Source organism: Lagenorhynchus albirostris, chromosome X, assembly GCF_949774975.1.
Source record: "Lagenorhynchus albirostris chromosome X, mLagAlb1.1, whole genome shotgun sequence".
Taxonomy (NCBI): Eukaryota; Metazoa; Chordata; class Mammalia; order Artiodactyla; family Delphinidae; genus Lagenorhynchus; species Lagenorhynchus albirostris.
The window spans coordinates 38,726,559-38,744,957 of record NC_083116.1 but is presented as its reverse complement, the minus strand read 5'-3'; the positions used below and the strand labels follow the sequence as shown (position 1 = coordinate 38,744,957).

The window sequence follows — 18,399 nt, the reverse complement described above, 5'->3', positions numbered from 1 at the left end:
TAATTTAATGTGTCAATTATTCATTTCCATAGCAGACTACCAGACCATACTGTGAGAGAAGATTGTTTTAATCGGCTCTTATTTCACCTTTTCCAATTTAATGAGTTTTCAATGTAATGAGTTTTATCATTAAGTTATTCGACATCATTATTAGTTTAAATGATGTAGCCCAGAGTCACAGAGCTAGGAAGTAAACGATAGATACAAATCTAAGCAACATCACTCCAGAGCCCGTACTGTTAACCACTATGATATACTTGCCTCTGTGCTAGATCTATAGGGCAATTTAACATTTGTTTCATACCCTTGACATCTCCGATAAGCATTCAGATCAGTTTTCCTTTTAAAAAGGAAAGTCAAGGTAATGGTAAAATATAATAGTAAAACAAAAGGTTTGTAAAACGCCATTTACATGCAGATTGATTTTGACAGGTGATTGTACCAGCACACTTTTGAGAATTCCTTTGTATTACTGTTCTAGGCACAACACAAAAATTTTAGTGGATCATTTCATAAAAGCACTAAAGAAAAGCTTCCTGTGAATTAATTTTCTAAAATAATATTCAAAAAATATCAGCAGAAGTGTAGAAAAGATTCCTATTATATTTATGCCCAAATCACTAACAATAGGCCTAATTCTACAGTCTTTATTCAGGTTATTCATTAAAGTGTGACACTCCCAAGATTTTTAAAGATCCTGAATTCCTACTCCAAATATAACGGTAGAGATTATTTAAAAGACTGATGTCTGGTTGGTAGGATTACAAGTAGTTGTGATTCTCTTATTTCTACTTTTAATGTATTATTTCCTAAAATTTCCACAATAGACATATATAGTATCACTATTATAATCAGAAAAAAACAATTTATTTTGTGTGAACTTTCACTAAAGTTAATGAACCAACCCACTAGAGGTCTCAAACAGCAATATGATGCAAGGCATCATCAGGGGTTGATTAAAATTTTAAATAAAGCAGAAGATACCGGCCTGCCTGAGGGAAAAGTGTGAAATGAGTAAAGTTCCTTGAGATATCCCCCCCAACAAACATCCTTTTCAGTTCACTAAATAGGAATATACAAGCTAGACAGCATATATTAGACAGATAAAAAGGTAGTCTACAAAAGTATGTTTCCAAATAATAATGTACATTCTACATGACACTGACAAACCCTTTCTCTTGGGGTAAAGTTTAAGGATGTGCATTTTTAACTAAATCCCCAAGTGACCTTTAAACACACTAAAATCTGAGAACCACTATGTAGGTGCTCAAGCAATGCTTGTTAGATTGAGCACGAAGTTTTAATAAAGCAAGCTGTATACTTGCATTTACTTGCTGCCCCAGGTCTGTGAGTCAGCAAAATACATATATTTGAAGGAGTTTACAAGGATTTTCAAGGAGGAATAAGAGATAATGGAGTGACCCAGGGAAAGGAGGGAGATATGACAATTTAGAAAAATCTTCATGTCTTAAATAAAATAGAAGACTAAAATACCTCTTTCTATTATCTTCTTCCTCAGAATATGGAATCTGAAAATATGGAATCCGAACATATGGAAATGGAAACCATTTCCTCATCTTCAGCTCTTCAAGCTCTCTCTAAGCTGCTTTATCCGGAAGAGGATGACTTTGAGTCCGGACAGGTGGTTGTATACTTACAGATGAATTAGTTCTGATCACACTAAGTTGTGAAACTGTATTTGAACAACTTGTTCCAACCTTGCTGTGGGAGCAGGGCTCTGTCATCTAATACATTCACAGGAGGTTGCAGGACTGATTATGCATGAGAGTATAACCTCTAGTACATTTCTAGCAAACATAATTATATTTTTTCTAAACTACCTGAACACTGAATAGGAAAATAGTTCTGTAACTATGGTAGCAATAGCCACATTTCAAAATGTTTGTCATTTATATTTATGGCCAAAGAATGCTTGACAACCATTACAAAGAGTGATAGCTAGGATTTTTAAGCCTAGACAATATTTCTATAAAACAAATAATTTTAATTAGACAATATTAATTAGGCCCCCAAAACCCTTAATTTTTAAAAATTTGTCTACACATGAAAGCAGAACAGAAGATATTTTGAGCCAAATAAGGGGACAAACTAGCTTCAGCCTATTAAAATTGGCTTCCTGCTACATGCTCAGATAGAGCTGTGGAATCTAATTAGTTGAATAGCATTTGGGGTCAGGACAGGGAACCTCAGGGAGGCTTGCAGCAGCAAGATGGGCTTCATTTTGGGTAGGAGAGTTGCATGAATTGACCTTTGGCCATTCCACAGTCACTGCCAGTATGCTCAGAATACTCAAAATACTTCCATGTAACCCCCTGCTCTCCATTCTCCTCCTCCTTAGATATTAGCAAACCTTGGCTATCAGACTGCCTATGTGAAGGCAAACAAAATTTGCGGCAGAAGTTTCATACTATAGGTGCTTCCCTGGTGGCGCAGTGGTTAGGAATCCGCCTCTCAATGCAGGGGACCGGGGTTTGAGCCCTGGTCCGGGACGATCCCATATGCCGCAGAGCAAATAAGCCCGCGTGCCACAACTACTGAGCCTGCGCTCTAGAGCCTGTGCTCTGCAACAAGAGAAGCCACCGCAGTGAGAAGCCCGCTCACCGCAACGAAGAGTAGCCCCCACTCCCTGCAGCTAGAGAAAGCCCTCGCACAGCAATGAAAACCCAAGGCAGCCAAAAATAAATAAATAAAATAAATAAATTTATTTTAAAAAGTCTCGTACTATAGCAGAATATATCAATTTGCTTTAAACTATTTTAATGTTCTTTGTTATCATGACCAGTTTACCATGAATAAACCATCTCCCATGAACATACATATCAATTTTCTCCTCCCCAAATTCTTTTTTGCCATAGTGTGGGAAAACAAGTAGTATAATCTAAATAGGCAGCCAATCCAGTGTCAACCAGATTGACACTGGATTGAGCTTCCACCCCCCAGGAAGAAGTTATGTGGAACAGGGCAGAATCAAGTAAGACATGCAATGGAAATAAAATTTGTAGAGGAGGGGAACTGAGTCAGCTTGGAGCCAGGATTAGGAACCAAGAAGTTTTAGTCAGGGAAAATTCTTAGTAGAGGCCAAAGAAGGAAAGAAAAAGCAGGCCATTAGTAACAGCATTGAATATATACAACAAATAGGACACAGAAGAAAAAGTTAAGTGCAATATCAATAAGTTTGGGAAGGCAAACTCGTTTTTGCTACCTTAGCTGAAATAGAATGATAAATCCTGGGAAAGGTAAAGTTATGTCATATAGAAAAAGTATAGAAAAGGTAAAGTTATGTCATATAGATAAAAGTATGTCATATAGAGAAACAGCGATGTGGAATAAAGGGAAGTGGAACTTGTAACTAGAACAGATTCGGAGATAAGAATTTCCCCTGGTTACAAAGCCTGTTTCCTTTGGCATTTATGTATGGAGATGTTTATTTGCATCTAGAGGTGTTTCCAGGGGAAAGATGAGTGCTTATGAGAATAGAGAGACTAGAATCATTTTACCAAATTGTACAATATATAGAGGAAAATTACTATAATAATGTATGATTCTGTATATCTGGGTTATAAGCAATTTCGAGATAATTTGTCATTCAGCCACCACAGTACAGATATCATTAGAGGATATAAAATTGGGGTATCAGAACAGTGTGAGAAAAATTAATGTTTCTAATGAACTATTAAATTTTCCAGGAGAGAAACGGCTTTTCATTTTTTAACATGTATTAATCTTGGGAACTGTAGAACGATTACAAGAGCGATGTGTTTTTGAAAATACACTCACTGAAAACAGCATTTAGAACTGTTGCATACACATTGGTTTATTTACACTATCCCCACCAAGAATTGTTAAGAATATAGGAGATTGGGAAGAGAGTATGTCTGTTGTCTCATGAGGGGATCTTAAGACCTTGGGAAATAAGGTTTACCGCTCTGCACAGACAACGTAACAAGGATGTTCTAACTCTCTTACATATTGCAAAGTGGCATGAATTGCAATGATAAATTGCTCGGATAATTGGATGTAGATTCATGGTAGAGGCTGAAATGATATTCTTATAGAAACAATTGCCAGATGGTTTTTAATGTTTTTATTATCCTGATCCATCTTTTCACTTGAAAATTTTATTTTTAATCATTTATTTTCATTAAGTTAATAAACTGAAACTCCTCCTCTGTTCTGATATACTGATCCAATCATCACTGTCCATGGAGAGCATACCAATTTTTGTCAGGAATGTTCAAGTTTTTATTTCTATGGATTTTAATTTGCTGAGGAAGGAAGCACTCAACAAAACAAGAGGCCCTCAGGTTCCAAAAAATGCTTTACCCTGGTTGACTATTAGTAGTATTAACATTCTCGTGATTAATAACTTAAGAAAAGCACTGCAAGTTTACATGACTTTAGTGATTTAAAAGAAAAAAATGTACAGAATATTGTCTTGGGATTTTCACATAAAAATGCCTGTAACACCTTAACAGCAGACATAGCACTTTTGAAGCACCTTTTGGAAAGCAATAGTTACTGTCTCAGAAACCTTTGAGATGTTACAGATTAATTTATAATTTATAGCTGTTGGAATAATTTAGCATAAAAAAGACACAGATGAGCTTTTCCACTAGCTTTCAAGGACAGACCCTATTCCTCTTGCCCAAACAGGACATTATAACTTGTGTACCTGTCTGAAGTCTTGGGAGATAAGGGCAGGGGCCTGGAAAAGGAGACTTGGAGGTGCTAGTTTGCCAGGACCACGCAATAAGAAGTTTTGACTGCCAGCAATGGAGTGAATTGGAGCTGCAGAGTCTGACATCAGCAAGAACAATTAGTAAAAAAAAAAAAAAAAAAGGGATTTTCTTGAAGTAGCGAAGAACTCCTGACAGGGACCAATAAGGTGGTAGCTGCTATACTGATGGTGTAATGTGTGTTATGCTTAGCTGAAAAAAGAAAACTGTTCTTCTACTGGTGAGACAGGGGCAGTATGTCTGCTGTTCCTGTCCCATACAGGGGGTATGTCTGCTCCTACGGAAGATGGCAAAATAAACCTGAACTTGCATGAAGACTGAAGTGGTTCAGCATGTATTTGACACTATTAATCTGGCGTTGCTGTTTAAATCCACTAGTTCAGTGTCATGAGGTGATGGGACGAAGAAGTATTTCATATCCACAGTGGAAAGAAGTAAAAGCTATTATCAAGACTTTTTAGTACATGGGCCTCTCACTGTTGTGGCCTCTCCCATTGTGGAGTACAGGCTCCGGACGTGCAGGCTCAGTGGCCATGGCTCACGGGCCTAGCCGCTACACGGCATGTGAGATCTTACCGGACCAGGACACGAACCCGTGTCCCCTGCATCGGCAGGCGGACTCTCAACCACTGGGCCACCAGGGAAGCCCTATTATCAAGACTTTTGAATGAGTTGTTTGATGTCTAAATACTTAGACTCTAGTGGTTTGTTTTTATTTCTATAAAACTTTCCCATACTTCTGTCCCCCATCTAACTATGACCAGACAACTGCCAAAACCCAAAGGGGTCAATGCTCTTATTCTAACACTTGGTTCTAACCTTCAAAGAGTTGAATGTGGCTCATTCCCCTAGCCCCAAGAATACATGATTCACTGGGCTGGAACTGGGGATTTAGTCTGATCAAAGATCAATTCTGCCTTGGGATCTATTAAACCAAATACTTTTTGAAAGGACGAGGAAAACACATTCAAAATAATACTTGACATCTGTCTCTTGGTTATATAATAGCAATGGATAATGAAACTGGGAAGCTTAATGAAACTGTAGACGGAAAGCTTATCAAATTTAAAGTATCACTGGTCATGCAAGTTATACAAGTAGTAATTACAGAATGTTGGACTTTTTTCCCTCTCCTCCAGTCAAATAGTTCATCTGAAATGGGTCCTGGGGATATTGGACCACCAAAAACAGAAGCGCTTAAAGGTAAGTTATTTAATAAAGCATATAGATCAATATAATCAGTATAATCTTTTCTTTGGGAGCAAAATGATAGGGAGAGTAATACTAACACTAGCACTTATCAAAGCTGAACTCAAATAATTGTGAGAACGATGAACAACTATTTACATATAAAGATATTGTTTTTACTCTAGTGTTGCAGGTAAGTTGTTTTTCTGGTCATGGAAATTAATTTGCCTTGAGTTCTTCACATTTTTTGGCATATTTCCTGAGATGGAAAACCAGGACAGTCACATGTGGTTAGATAACTTTTTTAGTATTTAGGGTCTAGTTACCACGACATTTAACTTCTTCACGTTCTGTGCTGCTATATTCTGGCAATTTCACATAATTCATTAATTCATTCAATAAATATTTGTTGAGAGCTAATTATGTACCAGGTAGTATGATCATCTCTGAGACTACAATGGAGATCAAAATAGAAAGGTTCCCTGCCCCCATTGAGCTAATAGTCCTTTGGAGAACACAATGAAACAAATAACTACACAATTTTATCTTAAGTTGAAAAGCTTATAAATTAAAGCCCATGGGGTGACTTATAAAGTCACGGGTCCGGTAAACTAGAATAAATATTTTTGGGTGTTTTCCCAGCATTTTGGCCTATACATTTCCACAGAGTTGAACATTTTGCACATCTTTAAAAATGTAGAAATCTGTAATTCTGTTGGTCGTGATCACAGTTACCAAGGGGTGGACAGGGAGAGGAAATGAAGTACTCTCATCAATTTAGGTAATTGTAAAAGATTTTGTCTGGAAAAATGTTTAATAATGACTAAAATGAGGTCTGAGTGGACAATTTTAAAATTTCAGTTATTCTACATACTCAAGAGTCTATTTGCCTTATTCAAGAGATATTCATTTCACAGAAGACTAGTTCAAATTTGGATGTATTTCTGTGCTGCCTGTATTTCTGATAATGTAGGTCTAATAATCTCTAAATTCTAAGAACAATGAGTCATATGTAAAACATTATATATAAATCTGTAATTATGCTTTACAAAGCCCATGCTAGATGGAAGCAGATCATTTCAAATGAACTGGAAGAATTGAAAACCTGACAATCAGGTGCATTTCTGGGAATGCTTAACAGTAATCAAAATAATGTTCTGCACCTAATGTGGGTCTCCATTTGCTGCCGCAACAGTTGGAACAAATGCAAGCTGGGATTTAGCATGCCTATTTACTTTCTCTTTTTTTTTTAACATCTTTATTAGAGTATAATTGCTTTACAATGTTGTGTCAGTTTCTGCTGTATAACAAAGTGAATCAGCTATACCTATACATATATCCCCATATCTCCTCCCTCTTGCATCTCCCTCCCTCCCACCCTCCCTATCCCACCCCTCTAGGTGGTCACAAAGCACCGAGCTGATCTCCCTGTGCTATGCGGCTGCTTCCCACTAGCTATCTATTTTACATTTGGTAGTGTATATATGTCCATGCCACTCTCTCACTTCGTCCCAGCTTACCCTTCCCTCTCCCTGTGTCCTCAAGTCCATTCTCTATGTTTGCGTCTTTATTCCTGTTCTGCCCCTAGGTTCTTCAGACCCCCTTTTTTTTTTTAGATTCCATATATATGTGTGAGTATACAGTATTTGTTTTTCTCTTTCTGACTTACTTCACTCTTTAGGACAGACTCTAGGTCCATCCACCTCACTACAAATAACTCTAATTTCATTTCTTTTTATGGCTGAGTAATATTCCATTGTATATATGGGCCACATCTTCTTTATCCATTCAACTGTCAGTGGACATTTAGGTTGCTTCCATCTCCTGGCTATTGTAAATAGAGCTGCAATGAACATTGTGGCACATGACTCTTTTTGAATTATGGTTTTCTCAGGGTATATGCCCAGTATTGGGATTGCTGGGTCATATGGCAGTTCTATTTTTAGTTTTTTAAGGAACCTCTGTACCCTTCTCCATAGTGGCTGTATCAATTTACATTCCCACAAAGAGTGCAAGAGGGTTCCCTTTTCTCCACATCCTCTCCAGCATTTATTGTTTGTAGATTTTTTCATGATGGCCATTCTGACTGGTGTGAGGTGATACCTCACTGTAGTTTAGATTCGCATTTCTCTAATGATTAGTGATGTTTAGCATCCTTTCATGTGTTCATTGGAAATCTGTTTATCTTCTTTGGAGAAATGTCTATTTAGGTCTTCTGCCGATTTTTGGATTGGGCTGTTTGTTTTTTTTTTTGATGTTGAGCTGCATGAGCTGCTTGTAAATTTTGGAGATTAGTCCTTTGTCAGTTGCTTCATTTGCAAATATTTTCTCCCATTCTGAGGGTTTGTCTTTTCGTCTTGTTTATGGTTTCCTTTGCTGTGCTAAAGCTTTGAAGTTTCATTAGGTCCCATTTGTTTTTTTTTTTTTGTTTTTATTTCCATTTCTCTAGGAGGTGGGTCAAAAAGGATCTTGCTGTGATTTATGTCATAGAGTGTTCTGCCTATGTTTTCCTCTAAGTTTTATAGTGTCTGGCCTTACATTTAGGTCTTTAATCCATTTTGAGTTTATTTTTGTGTATGGTGTTAGAGAGTGTTCTAGTTTCATTCTTTTACATGTGGCTGTCCAGTTTTCCCAGCACCACTTATTGAAAGGCTGTCTTTTCTTCATTGTATATTCTTGCCTCCTTTATCAAGATAAAGTGCCCATATGTGCATGGGTTTATCTCTGGGCTTTCTATGTTGTTCCATTGATCTATATTTCTTTGTGCCAGTACCATACTGGTTTTGTGCTTTGTTTTTGTGCCAGTACCATACTGTCTTGATTACTGTAGCTTAGTAGTATAGTCTAAAGTCAGGGAGCCTGATTCCTCCAACTCCATTTTTCTTTCTCAAGATTGCTTTGGCTATTCGCGGTCTTTTGTGTTTCCATACAAATTGTGAAATTTTTTGTTCTAGTTCTGTGAAAAAGGCCTTTGGTAGTTTGACAGGGATTGCACTGAATCTGTAGATTGCTTTGGGTAGTATAGTCATTTTCACAATGTTGATTCTTCCAATCCAAGAACATGGTATATCTCTCCATCTGTTTCTATCATCTCTAATTTCTTTCATCAGTGTCTTATAGTTTTCTGCATACAGGAGTTTTGTGTCCTTAGGTAGGTTTATTCCTAGGTATTTTATTCTTCTTGTTACAATGGTAAATGGGAGTGTTTCCTTAATTTCTCTTTCAGATTTTTCATCATTAGTGTATAGGAATGCAAGAGATTTCTGTGCATTAATTTTGTATCCTGCTACTCTACCAAATTCATTGATTAGCTCTACTAGTTTTCTGGTAGCAGCTTTAGGATTCTCTATGTGTAGTATCATGTCATCTGCAAGCAGTGACAGCTTTACTTCTTCTTTTCCGATTTGGATTCCTTTTATTTCTTTTTCTTCTCTGATTGCTGTGGCTAAAACTTCCAAAACTCTGTTGAATAAGAGTGGTGAGAGTGGACAATCTTGTCTTATTCCTGATCTTAGTGGAAATGGTTTCAGTTTTTCACCATTGAGAATGATGTTGGCTGTGGGTTTGTCATATATGGCCTTTATTATGTTGAGGTAAGTTCCTCCATGCCTACTTTCTGGAGAGGTTTTATCACGAATGAGTGTTGAATTTTGTCAAAAGCTTTTTCTGCATGTATTGAGATGATCATATGGTTTTTATCATTCAATTTGTTAATATGGTGTATCACATTGATTGATTTGCATATATTGAAGAATCCTTGCATTCCTGGAATAAACCCCACTTGATCATGGTTTATGATCCTTTTAATGTGCTGTTGGATTCTGTTTGCTAGTATTTTGTTGAGGATTTTGCATCTATGTTCATCAGTGATATTGGCCTGTAGTTTTCTTTCTTTGTGACATATTTGTCTGGTTTTGGTATCAGGGTGATGGTGACCTCGTAGAATGAGTTTGGGACTGTTCCTCCCTCTGCTATATTTTTGGAAGAGTTTGAGAAGGATAGGTGTTAACTCTCTCTAAATGTTTCATAGAATTCACCCATGAAGCAATCTGGTCCTGGGCTTTTGTTGGAAGATTTTTAATCACAGTTTCAATTCCAGTGCTTGTGATTGGTCTGTTTATATTTTCTATTTCTTCCTGGTTCAGTCTCGGAAGGTTGTGCATTTCTAAGAATTTGTCCATTTCTTCCAGATTGTCCATTTTATTGGCATAGAGCTGCTTGTATTAATCACTCATGATCCTTTGAATTTCTGCCAGGTCAGTTGTTACTTCCCCTTTTTCATTTCTAATTCTGTTGATTTGAGTCTTCTCCCTTTTTTTCTTGATGAGTCTGGCTAATGGTTTATCAATTTTGTTTATCTTCTCAAAGAACCAGCTTCTAGTTTTATTGATCTTTGCTATTGTTTCCTTCATTTCTTTTTCATTTATTTCTGATCTGATCTTTATGATTTCTTTCCTTCTGCTACCTTTGGGGTTTTTTGTTCTTCTTTCTCTAATTGCTTTAGGTGTAAGGTTAGGTTGTTTATTTGAGATGTTTCTTATTTCTTAAGTTAGGGTTGTATTGGTATAAACTTCCCTCTTAGAGCTGCTTTTGCTGCGTCCCATAGGTTTTGGGCCGTCGTGTTTTCATTATTGTTTGTTTCTAGGTATTTTTTGATTTCCTTTTTGATTTCTTCAGTAATCTCTTAGTTATTTAGTAGTGTATTGTTTAGCCTTCATGTGTTTGTATTTTTTACAGATTTTTCCTGTAATGGATATCTAGTCTCATAGCGTTGTGGTCGGAAAAGATACTTGATACGATTTCAGTTTTCTTAAATATACCAAGGCTTGATTTGTGACCCAAGATATGGTCTATCCTGGAGAATGTTCTATGAGCACTTGAGAAGAAAGTATATTCTGTTGTTTTTGGATGGAATGTCCTATAAATATCAATTAAGTCTATCTGGTCTAATGTGTCTTTTAATGTTTGTGTTTCCTTATTTATTTTCATTTTGGTTGATATGTCCGTTGGTGACAGTGGGGTGTTAAAGTTCCCTACTATTATTGTGTTACTGTCGATTTCCCCTTTTATGGCTGTTAGTATTTGCCTTATGTATTGATGTGCTCCTATGTTGGGTGCATAAATATTCACAATTGTTATATCTTCTTCTTGGATTGATCCCTTGATCATTATGTAGTGTCCTTCTTTTTATTCTGCTCTGTGGTAGTTATTTCCACTATTTGATCTTCCAGGTCACTTATCCATTCTTCTGCCTCAGTTATTCTGCTATTGATTCCTTCTAGAGAATTTTTAATTTCATTTACTGTGTTGTTCGTCATTGTTTGCTCTTTAGTTCTTCTAGGTCCTTGTTAAATGTTTCTTGTATTTTCTCCATTCTATTTCCAAGATTTTGGATCATGTTTACTATCATTACTCTGAATTCTTTTTCAGGTAGACTGCCTATTTCCTCTTCATTTTTTGGTCTGGTGGGTTTTTATTTTGCTCTTTCCTCTGCTGCATATTTCTCGTCTTCTCATTTTGCTTAACTTACCGTGTTTGGGGTCTCCTTTTCACAGGCTGCAGGTTCGTAGTTCCCATTGTTTTCGGTGTCTGCCCCCAGTGTCTAAGGTTGATTCAATGGGTTGTTTAGGCTTCCTGGTGGAGGGGGCTGGGGCCTGTGTTCTGGTGGATGAGGGTGGATCTTGTCTTTCTGGTGGGCAGGACCACGTCTGGTGGTGTGTTTTGGGGTGTCTGTGAACTTATTATGATTTTAGGCAGCCTCTCTGCTAATGGGCAGGGTTGTGTTCCTGTCTTGCTAGTTGTTTGGCACGGGTGTCCAGCACTGGAGCTTGCTGGTCGTTGAGTGGAGCTGTGTCTTAGCGTTGAGTTGGAGATCTCTGGGAGAGCTCTCGCCGTTTGATATTACGTGGAGCCAGGTGGTCTCTGGTGGTCCAGAACTCGGCTCTCCCACCTCAGAGGCTCAGGCCTGACACCCAGCTGGAGCATCAAGACCCTTTCAGCCACACAGCCAGGTACATGGGGATTTTTTTGCCTTTGGGAAGTCTGATGTCTTCTGCCAGCATTCAGTAGGTGTTCTGTAGGAGTTGTTCCACATGTAGATGTATTTCTGACGTATTTGTGGGGAGGAAGTTGATCTCCACGTCTTACTCCTCCGCCATCTTGAAGGTCCTCTGAATGGTTAAACTTTACTGCTACTATTGGAGGGACTCCTGAGGAGGCAGGGGGTGGCTGTGGCTCACTGTGGGGACGAAGACACTGGCAGCAACTGCTCTGGCAAGTACTCATTGGTGTGAGCCCCCATTTACTTTCAAACATTTAAATATGACATGTAGAAACCCCAGGCATGTGCTCAGTTGACATAAAGGACAAATGAGAGAGATTTTCTTTAGAGCCCATGTCTATATGAGGAAAATAATGGATTAAAAATGATCATTGTCTCTACTGTTTTCAGTTTCTTTCACTGATAATATTTTTAAAGAACTATGTCAGGCTTGCACGGAAAAGGTATCAAGGGACTTTTAAATAGTAAAACACAAGGCAAGATAAAGTATTTCTATCCAAATCAGATTGATTGCATGTTTGATTTGTTCTTTTATGTAAAAATATTTTACGTATGATCCTATTTGTTTCTGAAAAAATGTGTAATATTTCTTTGCATATATGTTGTATATAATATATATTTTATACACAATATGTTATTTTATGTACTAAATATTTGTATATTATATGTTTTATATGTGTATATACACATATATGTATATATATTTCTGTAGATATAGATATACGCACATATACAGAGAGAGAGAGAGAGAGAGAGAGAGACTGGAAAGATGTACACCAGAATGCTATCATTGATCATCTCTGGGTGGTTAGAATGTAGATTATTTTATTTTCTTCTTTTTGCTTATATGTGTTTTCCAAATTTTCTACAATTATTATTACAACTCTTCAATGTATTGGCTGTGTGTTGATTAAAAATTTAAGTCAATTGTTACGAATTTAGCTTCTCTGACCAAAAACCAAGCTAGCGATTACAAATAGAAAATATTTCACTTCAGTGATCCCAAACTTAGTGTGAAGAAGAACAGGAGAAATTTCAAGGGGTAAAACAGGCAAAAGCTTCAACTTTATCTTCCCTTTCTTCACAGTCATCCCTCAAACAAGTGATGAAAATAGTGAGCACATCTGGAATCCGGAGGAGGTTCCAGAAGGGGCAGAGTACCATGATGTGTGGGATATTAGAGAAACACCAGAGTAAGTCAAATGAAGCCAGGAACATGTTTTTTGGGGTTTAAGTTAGATGTGTCATCTGATACCAGTCTGTTTTTGACAAGATTCATAATGTAACTTCTACCACATAAAAGGTAAAACTATGGTGACACACAGAAGGCATGTGTAATTGATGAGTTTTTTCCTTCTAGAGCAGAAGCAAATATTAAGACATAATACCTTTCTTTCAGTTATTATCTAACAAAAAGTAAAAAGTAGTCATTTCCATTATCAATTTATATTTAATATCATTTAGTTGTATAATGTGGAAGTAACAGTGGGTAAAACCAGCCCATTAAATTACAAGCATTCATACAAACTAAATTATTATGCCATGTTTTTGTGTCAAAGACTTGCTTTTAATTACTCAGTATTCCACAATTTCAGTAAAAGGCTATGTTCTGCCACCAATTATCAGCTGTTACCTGGACTAATTTACTAGTTATTTTAGGATTATGTTTAGTATATTGTGCAAGCAGGATTAAAGGCTTGCTTTCTAGTCTTTTAGTAGAAATTATAAATATGAATTTTAGAATTATCATAAAAAGCCTTTCGTACGAATAAGTGAAATCACTCATACTGTTAAGGATTAAAGTGTGTTTACATACATAATTGAAATTAATGATTAAATACACTAAGCTTTAAATATGTATTTTAAAATAAAATCTTGTTTGAATATTTAGAATAGCTTGAAAAACAAAGGCAATATTTATTAAATTATAGTGTGCTTTATGATGTCTTGAAAACTTCTATGGCAAATGATCTGAGAACTTTTCTAATTCTGACTGTAAAACTGTGTCCAATGCTTAAAAAAAAAAAAACGATGCTTCTATCTTCTATGTCAGTTCTGAAAATAGAAGCAGTGGGAGACTGCAGATAATTAACTAGAGAAAAAGTGTCCAGCTTTCAAATAAACAATGTAAAAAAAAGTAAACCTCATAAAAAAAGGGGATTTTAAAACATTTCTGTCTGCATCTTAAGTATGAAGGGAGTGAATCCCAGGTTATGTTTATACAGTGCCCACACATCCCTGTGAAAGGTAAGATTTAAGTCATTCATTTGTCACATAGTTTAATGAATGTCAAACATCCATATGTGGCAAGCTCCAAATCTGAGAAAATTTTAATTTTTCATCCTGATGTTTGATGTTCTGTAGAAAGAACATCCCTCAAAGCTTTAAATGAACAAGAACTCCAGTCAGGATATGAAGAAAATTGCTTTATAAGATTTTTTAATCTCTATTTTCTATGTTATGCAAATACATTTCGAACTGTCCCAATTGGTAAAGAAGAAAATGGGTAAAGAAGGTGAACAGGCAGATCACAAAAGAAGAATCACAAGTTACCAAATAAAAAATAATAAGGGCCTGAGCTAAGTCACTGGCCTTGGAGAGAAATATGAGGGTCTTTATTTGAGAGATATTTGAAGGAAGATTTGGTATTTGATTAGATATAATGAATGAGAGGAAAGCAGTAGCTAGAGCAAATCCATGTGGGAGTCCTGGGCATATAGATCAATATCTTTCTGTTTTGTTTTAACTTGGCTTCACCTTTGTGAATACCTGGTAGCTGTTACAGTCTATTAAGAAAAAAGTGTCCTATCTCAAATAGCTATTTACTGTTAGCCCTATTCCAACTCAGAGAAGTCCCTCTTTCATCCTTGGGCATTCCTATTTGCAAGTGGTCAGAAGTTCAATGCCTCCAGATACAATTTTCCAACTGCCTACTATATACATTTGCCTGGATGTCCCAAGGCACCTCACATTCCACACACCCTAAACCAAACTCACCATTTCCCCTCCACCTACATTCCCAATCACAGTTAGTGGCTTCACTGTTCACCCAGTCACCCAAGCGAGTAACCTCAGCATCATCTTTGATGCTTTCCTCTCATTCATTATATCTAGTCAAATACCAAATCTTCCTTCAAATATTTGTAAATGTTTACTTACTTCATTCCATCTAAAAAGATAGGGTAGGGACTTCCCTGGCGGTCCAGTGGTTAAGGTTCTGTGCTTCCAGTGCAGGGGGTGTGGGTTCAATCAGGGAACTAAGATCCCACATGCTGTGCAGTGCGACCAAAATAAATAAATAAATAAAATTAAAATTAAAAAATAAAAAGATATAGTTCATTATGGCTGGGGGTTTCTATAAACCACTCTATCCCTGGGGTCCCAAATTTGGGGGCAAGGAAAGATTTATGAATTGTCATGTGTGAGGTGAAATACCAGGAAAACCTTTCACTGAACTAAGAATTCTGTACGACTAAATTCTAAACACTATAGTTGTACCGGTGCTGACTACACTACCAGTGTTTCTACTGTAGAATTTTTGAGGTAGAAAACACAATAGAGATCATTTAGTTCAAACCCACCCCCTCCCATAAATTGTACAAATCCGGAAGCTGAGCACATGAGTTTGTGACTTGACCAAGATCACACAGTTAATGACAGAAAGAGTACGAAACCTGGATTTTCTAACTCTACTCTGAGGCTTAAATTTAACAGAGGAATGCTTCCATCTATCCATCAAACCCTGGATTATGGGCTCACTATTCTTCTGAGCCATTGTTTTCCAGGAAAGGACCTTCCTTTTTTCTTCTGCTTTTACTCTTATTAGAATCTTGTTAGAAGTTCCCTCAATCTATTTTATTTGTATAGCTCTGAAATAGTCAAGCTTTATTTTAAGAAACCAGTATACACAACATAAATCCTGACAGTGTTAGGTATTTTTGACTGAATTTCTAGACTTTTCTTCCCTTATATTCTGCTACATGCCTGAAAAACTGCAAGCACTTTATTTATTTTGTCCTTTTATTTTTTGTAATAGCATGTCCTCATAAGTTTCTAGTTTTCTGCTCTGTGACAGGAAATTGCTCTTTCATTTGAGTCTCTATATCGCTGGCTTTTTTTTCAGATATGAAATTGTGTTCAAACAGAAGGTGGGAACTGAAGATATGTTCCTAGGATTGACCAGAAAGGACCCTTCAACTGCGTGTTGTAAGGATCTAGTGGTAAGCCTCTCCCCTCTTCCCCATTTTCCATTTGACCATTATAGTTAAATTGACTGTTGTATACATAATACCATAGGCAAGGCTGTAAACCCTTTAAAAACAGTGGTTGCTATGTTTGAGGTACTAAGGGAATAATAGGATAGACAGTTTAAAATTGGCAAACGTACAAAATAAACTAAGTTTACACATGTGGATAAGATTTACAAATAAACAGAATCATATGACATAACGCACTACTTCTAGTCCTAATAAAACTGCCCAATCTGGACTGAATTTTCTTTCATCCTAGTTCTGTCCCATACATGTCATCTGATTGGTTATTAATTTCTGATGAGTGACAGTCAATCAAAAAGTAATATTTCCTTCCCTGAATCGGTCTTATCTCTTATATCTGTATTTCTTTTAATGACTCAACTTACATTGGGGGACATAAAAGGGGATTTTTTTTCTTAAATTTTGGATCTGAACTACTGACTTAACCCTCTCAAAAGACATCCAAAATGTTACTTGGCTCCCTTGTCTGAATGACACTACAGCATGTTGAAGAGCATCCTTTGCCAAGCCACTGTTTCTGTATAATAACAGTAGCGATACCAACAATATCAATAAGACTTCCTTACTGGGCCTAACCAAGAGTGTGGAATGCAACTCACTTTGGCAATATACACTAGTAATTCTGGTGTTTGGTGCTGGGAATTTATTTTTTGAGATCAGGGGCTGTGCATCTGTATTTTCCCCTCCCTCTCTTATAATACTCTACAACACAGAGTACTGAAGTACCCATAGGAGATGCTTAATATTTTTCCTGAAGCAAAAGATAAATGCATTCTCTCTTTTGCATAAACTTCAGGCTTTCTCTTATTAGCAAAATCTAAGACATTCAGTTGGATCACATAACATAATAGGAATAGCGTCTTTAAGGACCTCAGGAGATTTTTCAAACTTAATGAGTTAAGGTTTCAAGTGATCTTGAAGTAATTAGCTCCCAGGGTTTTACCAGTAATATTCAAATTTCTCTCTCTTAAATGACTGTAGGATTATGTTTTTGATGTTTGGTATTGCAGATTACTCTAAACTCTAAAGAAATTCTAGGCCCTAAATAAATAAAACTGTTGTGAGCCTTTCCATTTCCCTCATGCAGCTTGCTCCCAGCATTAATAATAAAGGTATGCTGAATGAAGAATCTTGGAAACTAAATCATACCTCAGAGTAGGAGTACACAATTTATCTAAAACTCAACATGTATGTACAGAAAAAGACTTGATCCCTCCCTCTAATGAGCTTATAATTGACTGGGGAGACTAAACTAACATAAATGAACCCATTTTATTATTAACAATTAAATTCAGTGTTGACAATTTTAAGTTTGCCAGGAGTTCAGACGGTTTGGATAAGACATGGACACCTTTGAATGCCAGAAACAGATGAAACATTTGTTGGTGCCATGGCACTTCACCACATGTATAGCATTCTTTTCCTCTTTCTTTTTCTTCATACATTCAATCTTTAAATACTACTACATACCAGACACTGTCCTAAGTACTAGGGATACAAAGACAAATAAGAAACAGTCAATTACCCTCAAGGAATTTACAGGTAATGAGATGGACACCTAAAAAGTCATTGCAGTTCACTATGGCAAGTACATATTTAGAGGCATATACCAGGTACGTGGTGACATGAAGCAGAAAGGGCAGAAGGGGATCAACACCAGGTGGATAGGATTTCTCCAGTGGACAGCATTCCAAGAAGGGCATTCCGAACAGAGGTAAGAGCACATGGAAAGGTATCCAGGCATGAAATAGCATGACCTATTTGGGTAAGCATTGAGTGTAACAAGAGTAAAGAATAATTGTGGACAGTGGTGTACTGGTAAGCTGTCCCTCAAAAAAGAAAAAAGAAAACAGATCTGCGCTTGAATTTTATCCTATAGGCATATTAATGATGACACCCACTGTCATTGCTTAACCCTGCTGGGAAGACTCCGACTGCAGAGGTTAATGACCTCATCTCAGATATTTCTGGCACAATTTTTAAGCTTATTATTCCTGTTAATAATATGGCATTTTTTCAACTCTAAGACATCATCAAATTGTAGATGTGCCATTTGTTTAGTAACATAGGAAAAATAGGTATACTACTATATTAAATATGCACATTGTGTGATTCATCC

General features: G+C 36.7%; 1 protein-coding gene across 1 annotated transcript in view; it reads left to right on the top strand.

Moving 5' to 3' along the window:
* The first annotated feature begins 1,513 nt into the window (after positions 1–1,513).
* The window catches only part of DNAAF6 (dynein axonemal assembly factor 6), a 33,968-nt gene continuing 17,082 nt past the window's right edge, over positions 1,514–18,399 (top strand). Inside the window, exons 1-4 of the mRNA XM_060138573.1 lie at positions 1,514–1,642; positions 5,897–5,960; positions 13,094–13,199; positions 16,130–16,226. Coding sequence (XP_059994556.1) covers positions 1,523–1,642; positions 5,897–5,960; positions 13,094–13,199; positions 16,130–16,226 — 387 coding nt within the window. The 5' untranslated portion in view covers positions 1,514–1,522. The remainder of the gene's footprint in view (positions 1,643–5,896; positions 5,961–13,093; positions 13,200–16,129; positions 16,227–18,399) is intronic.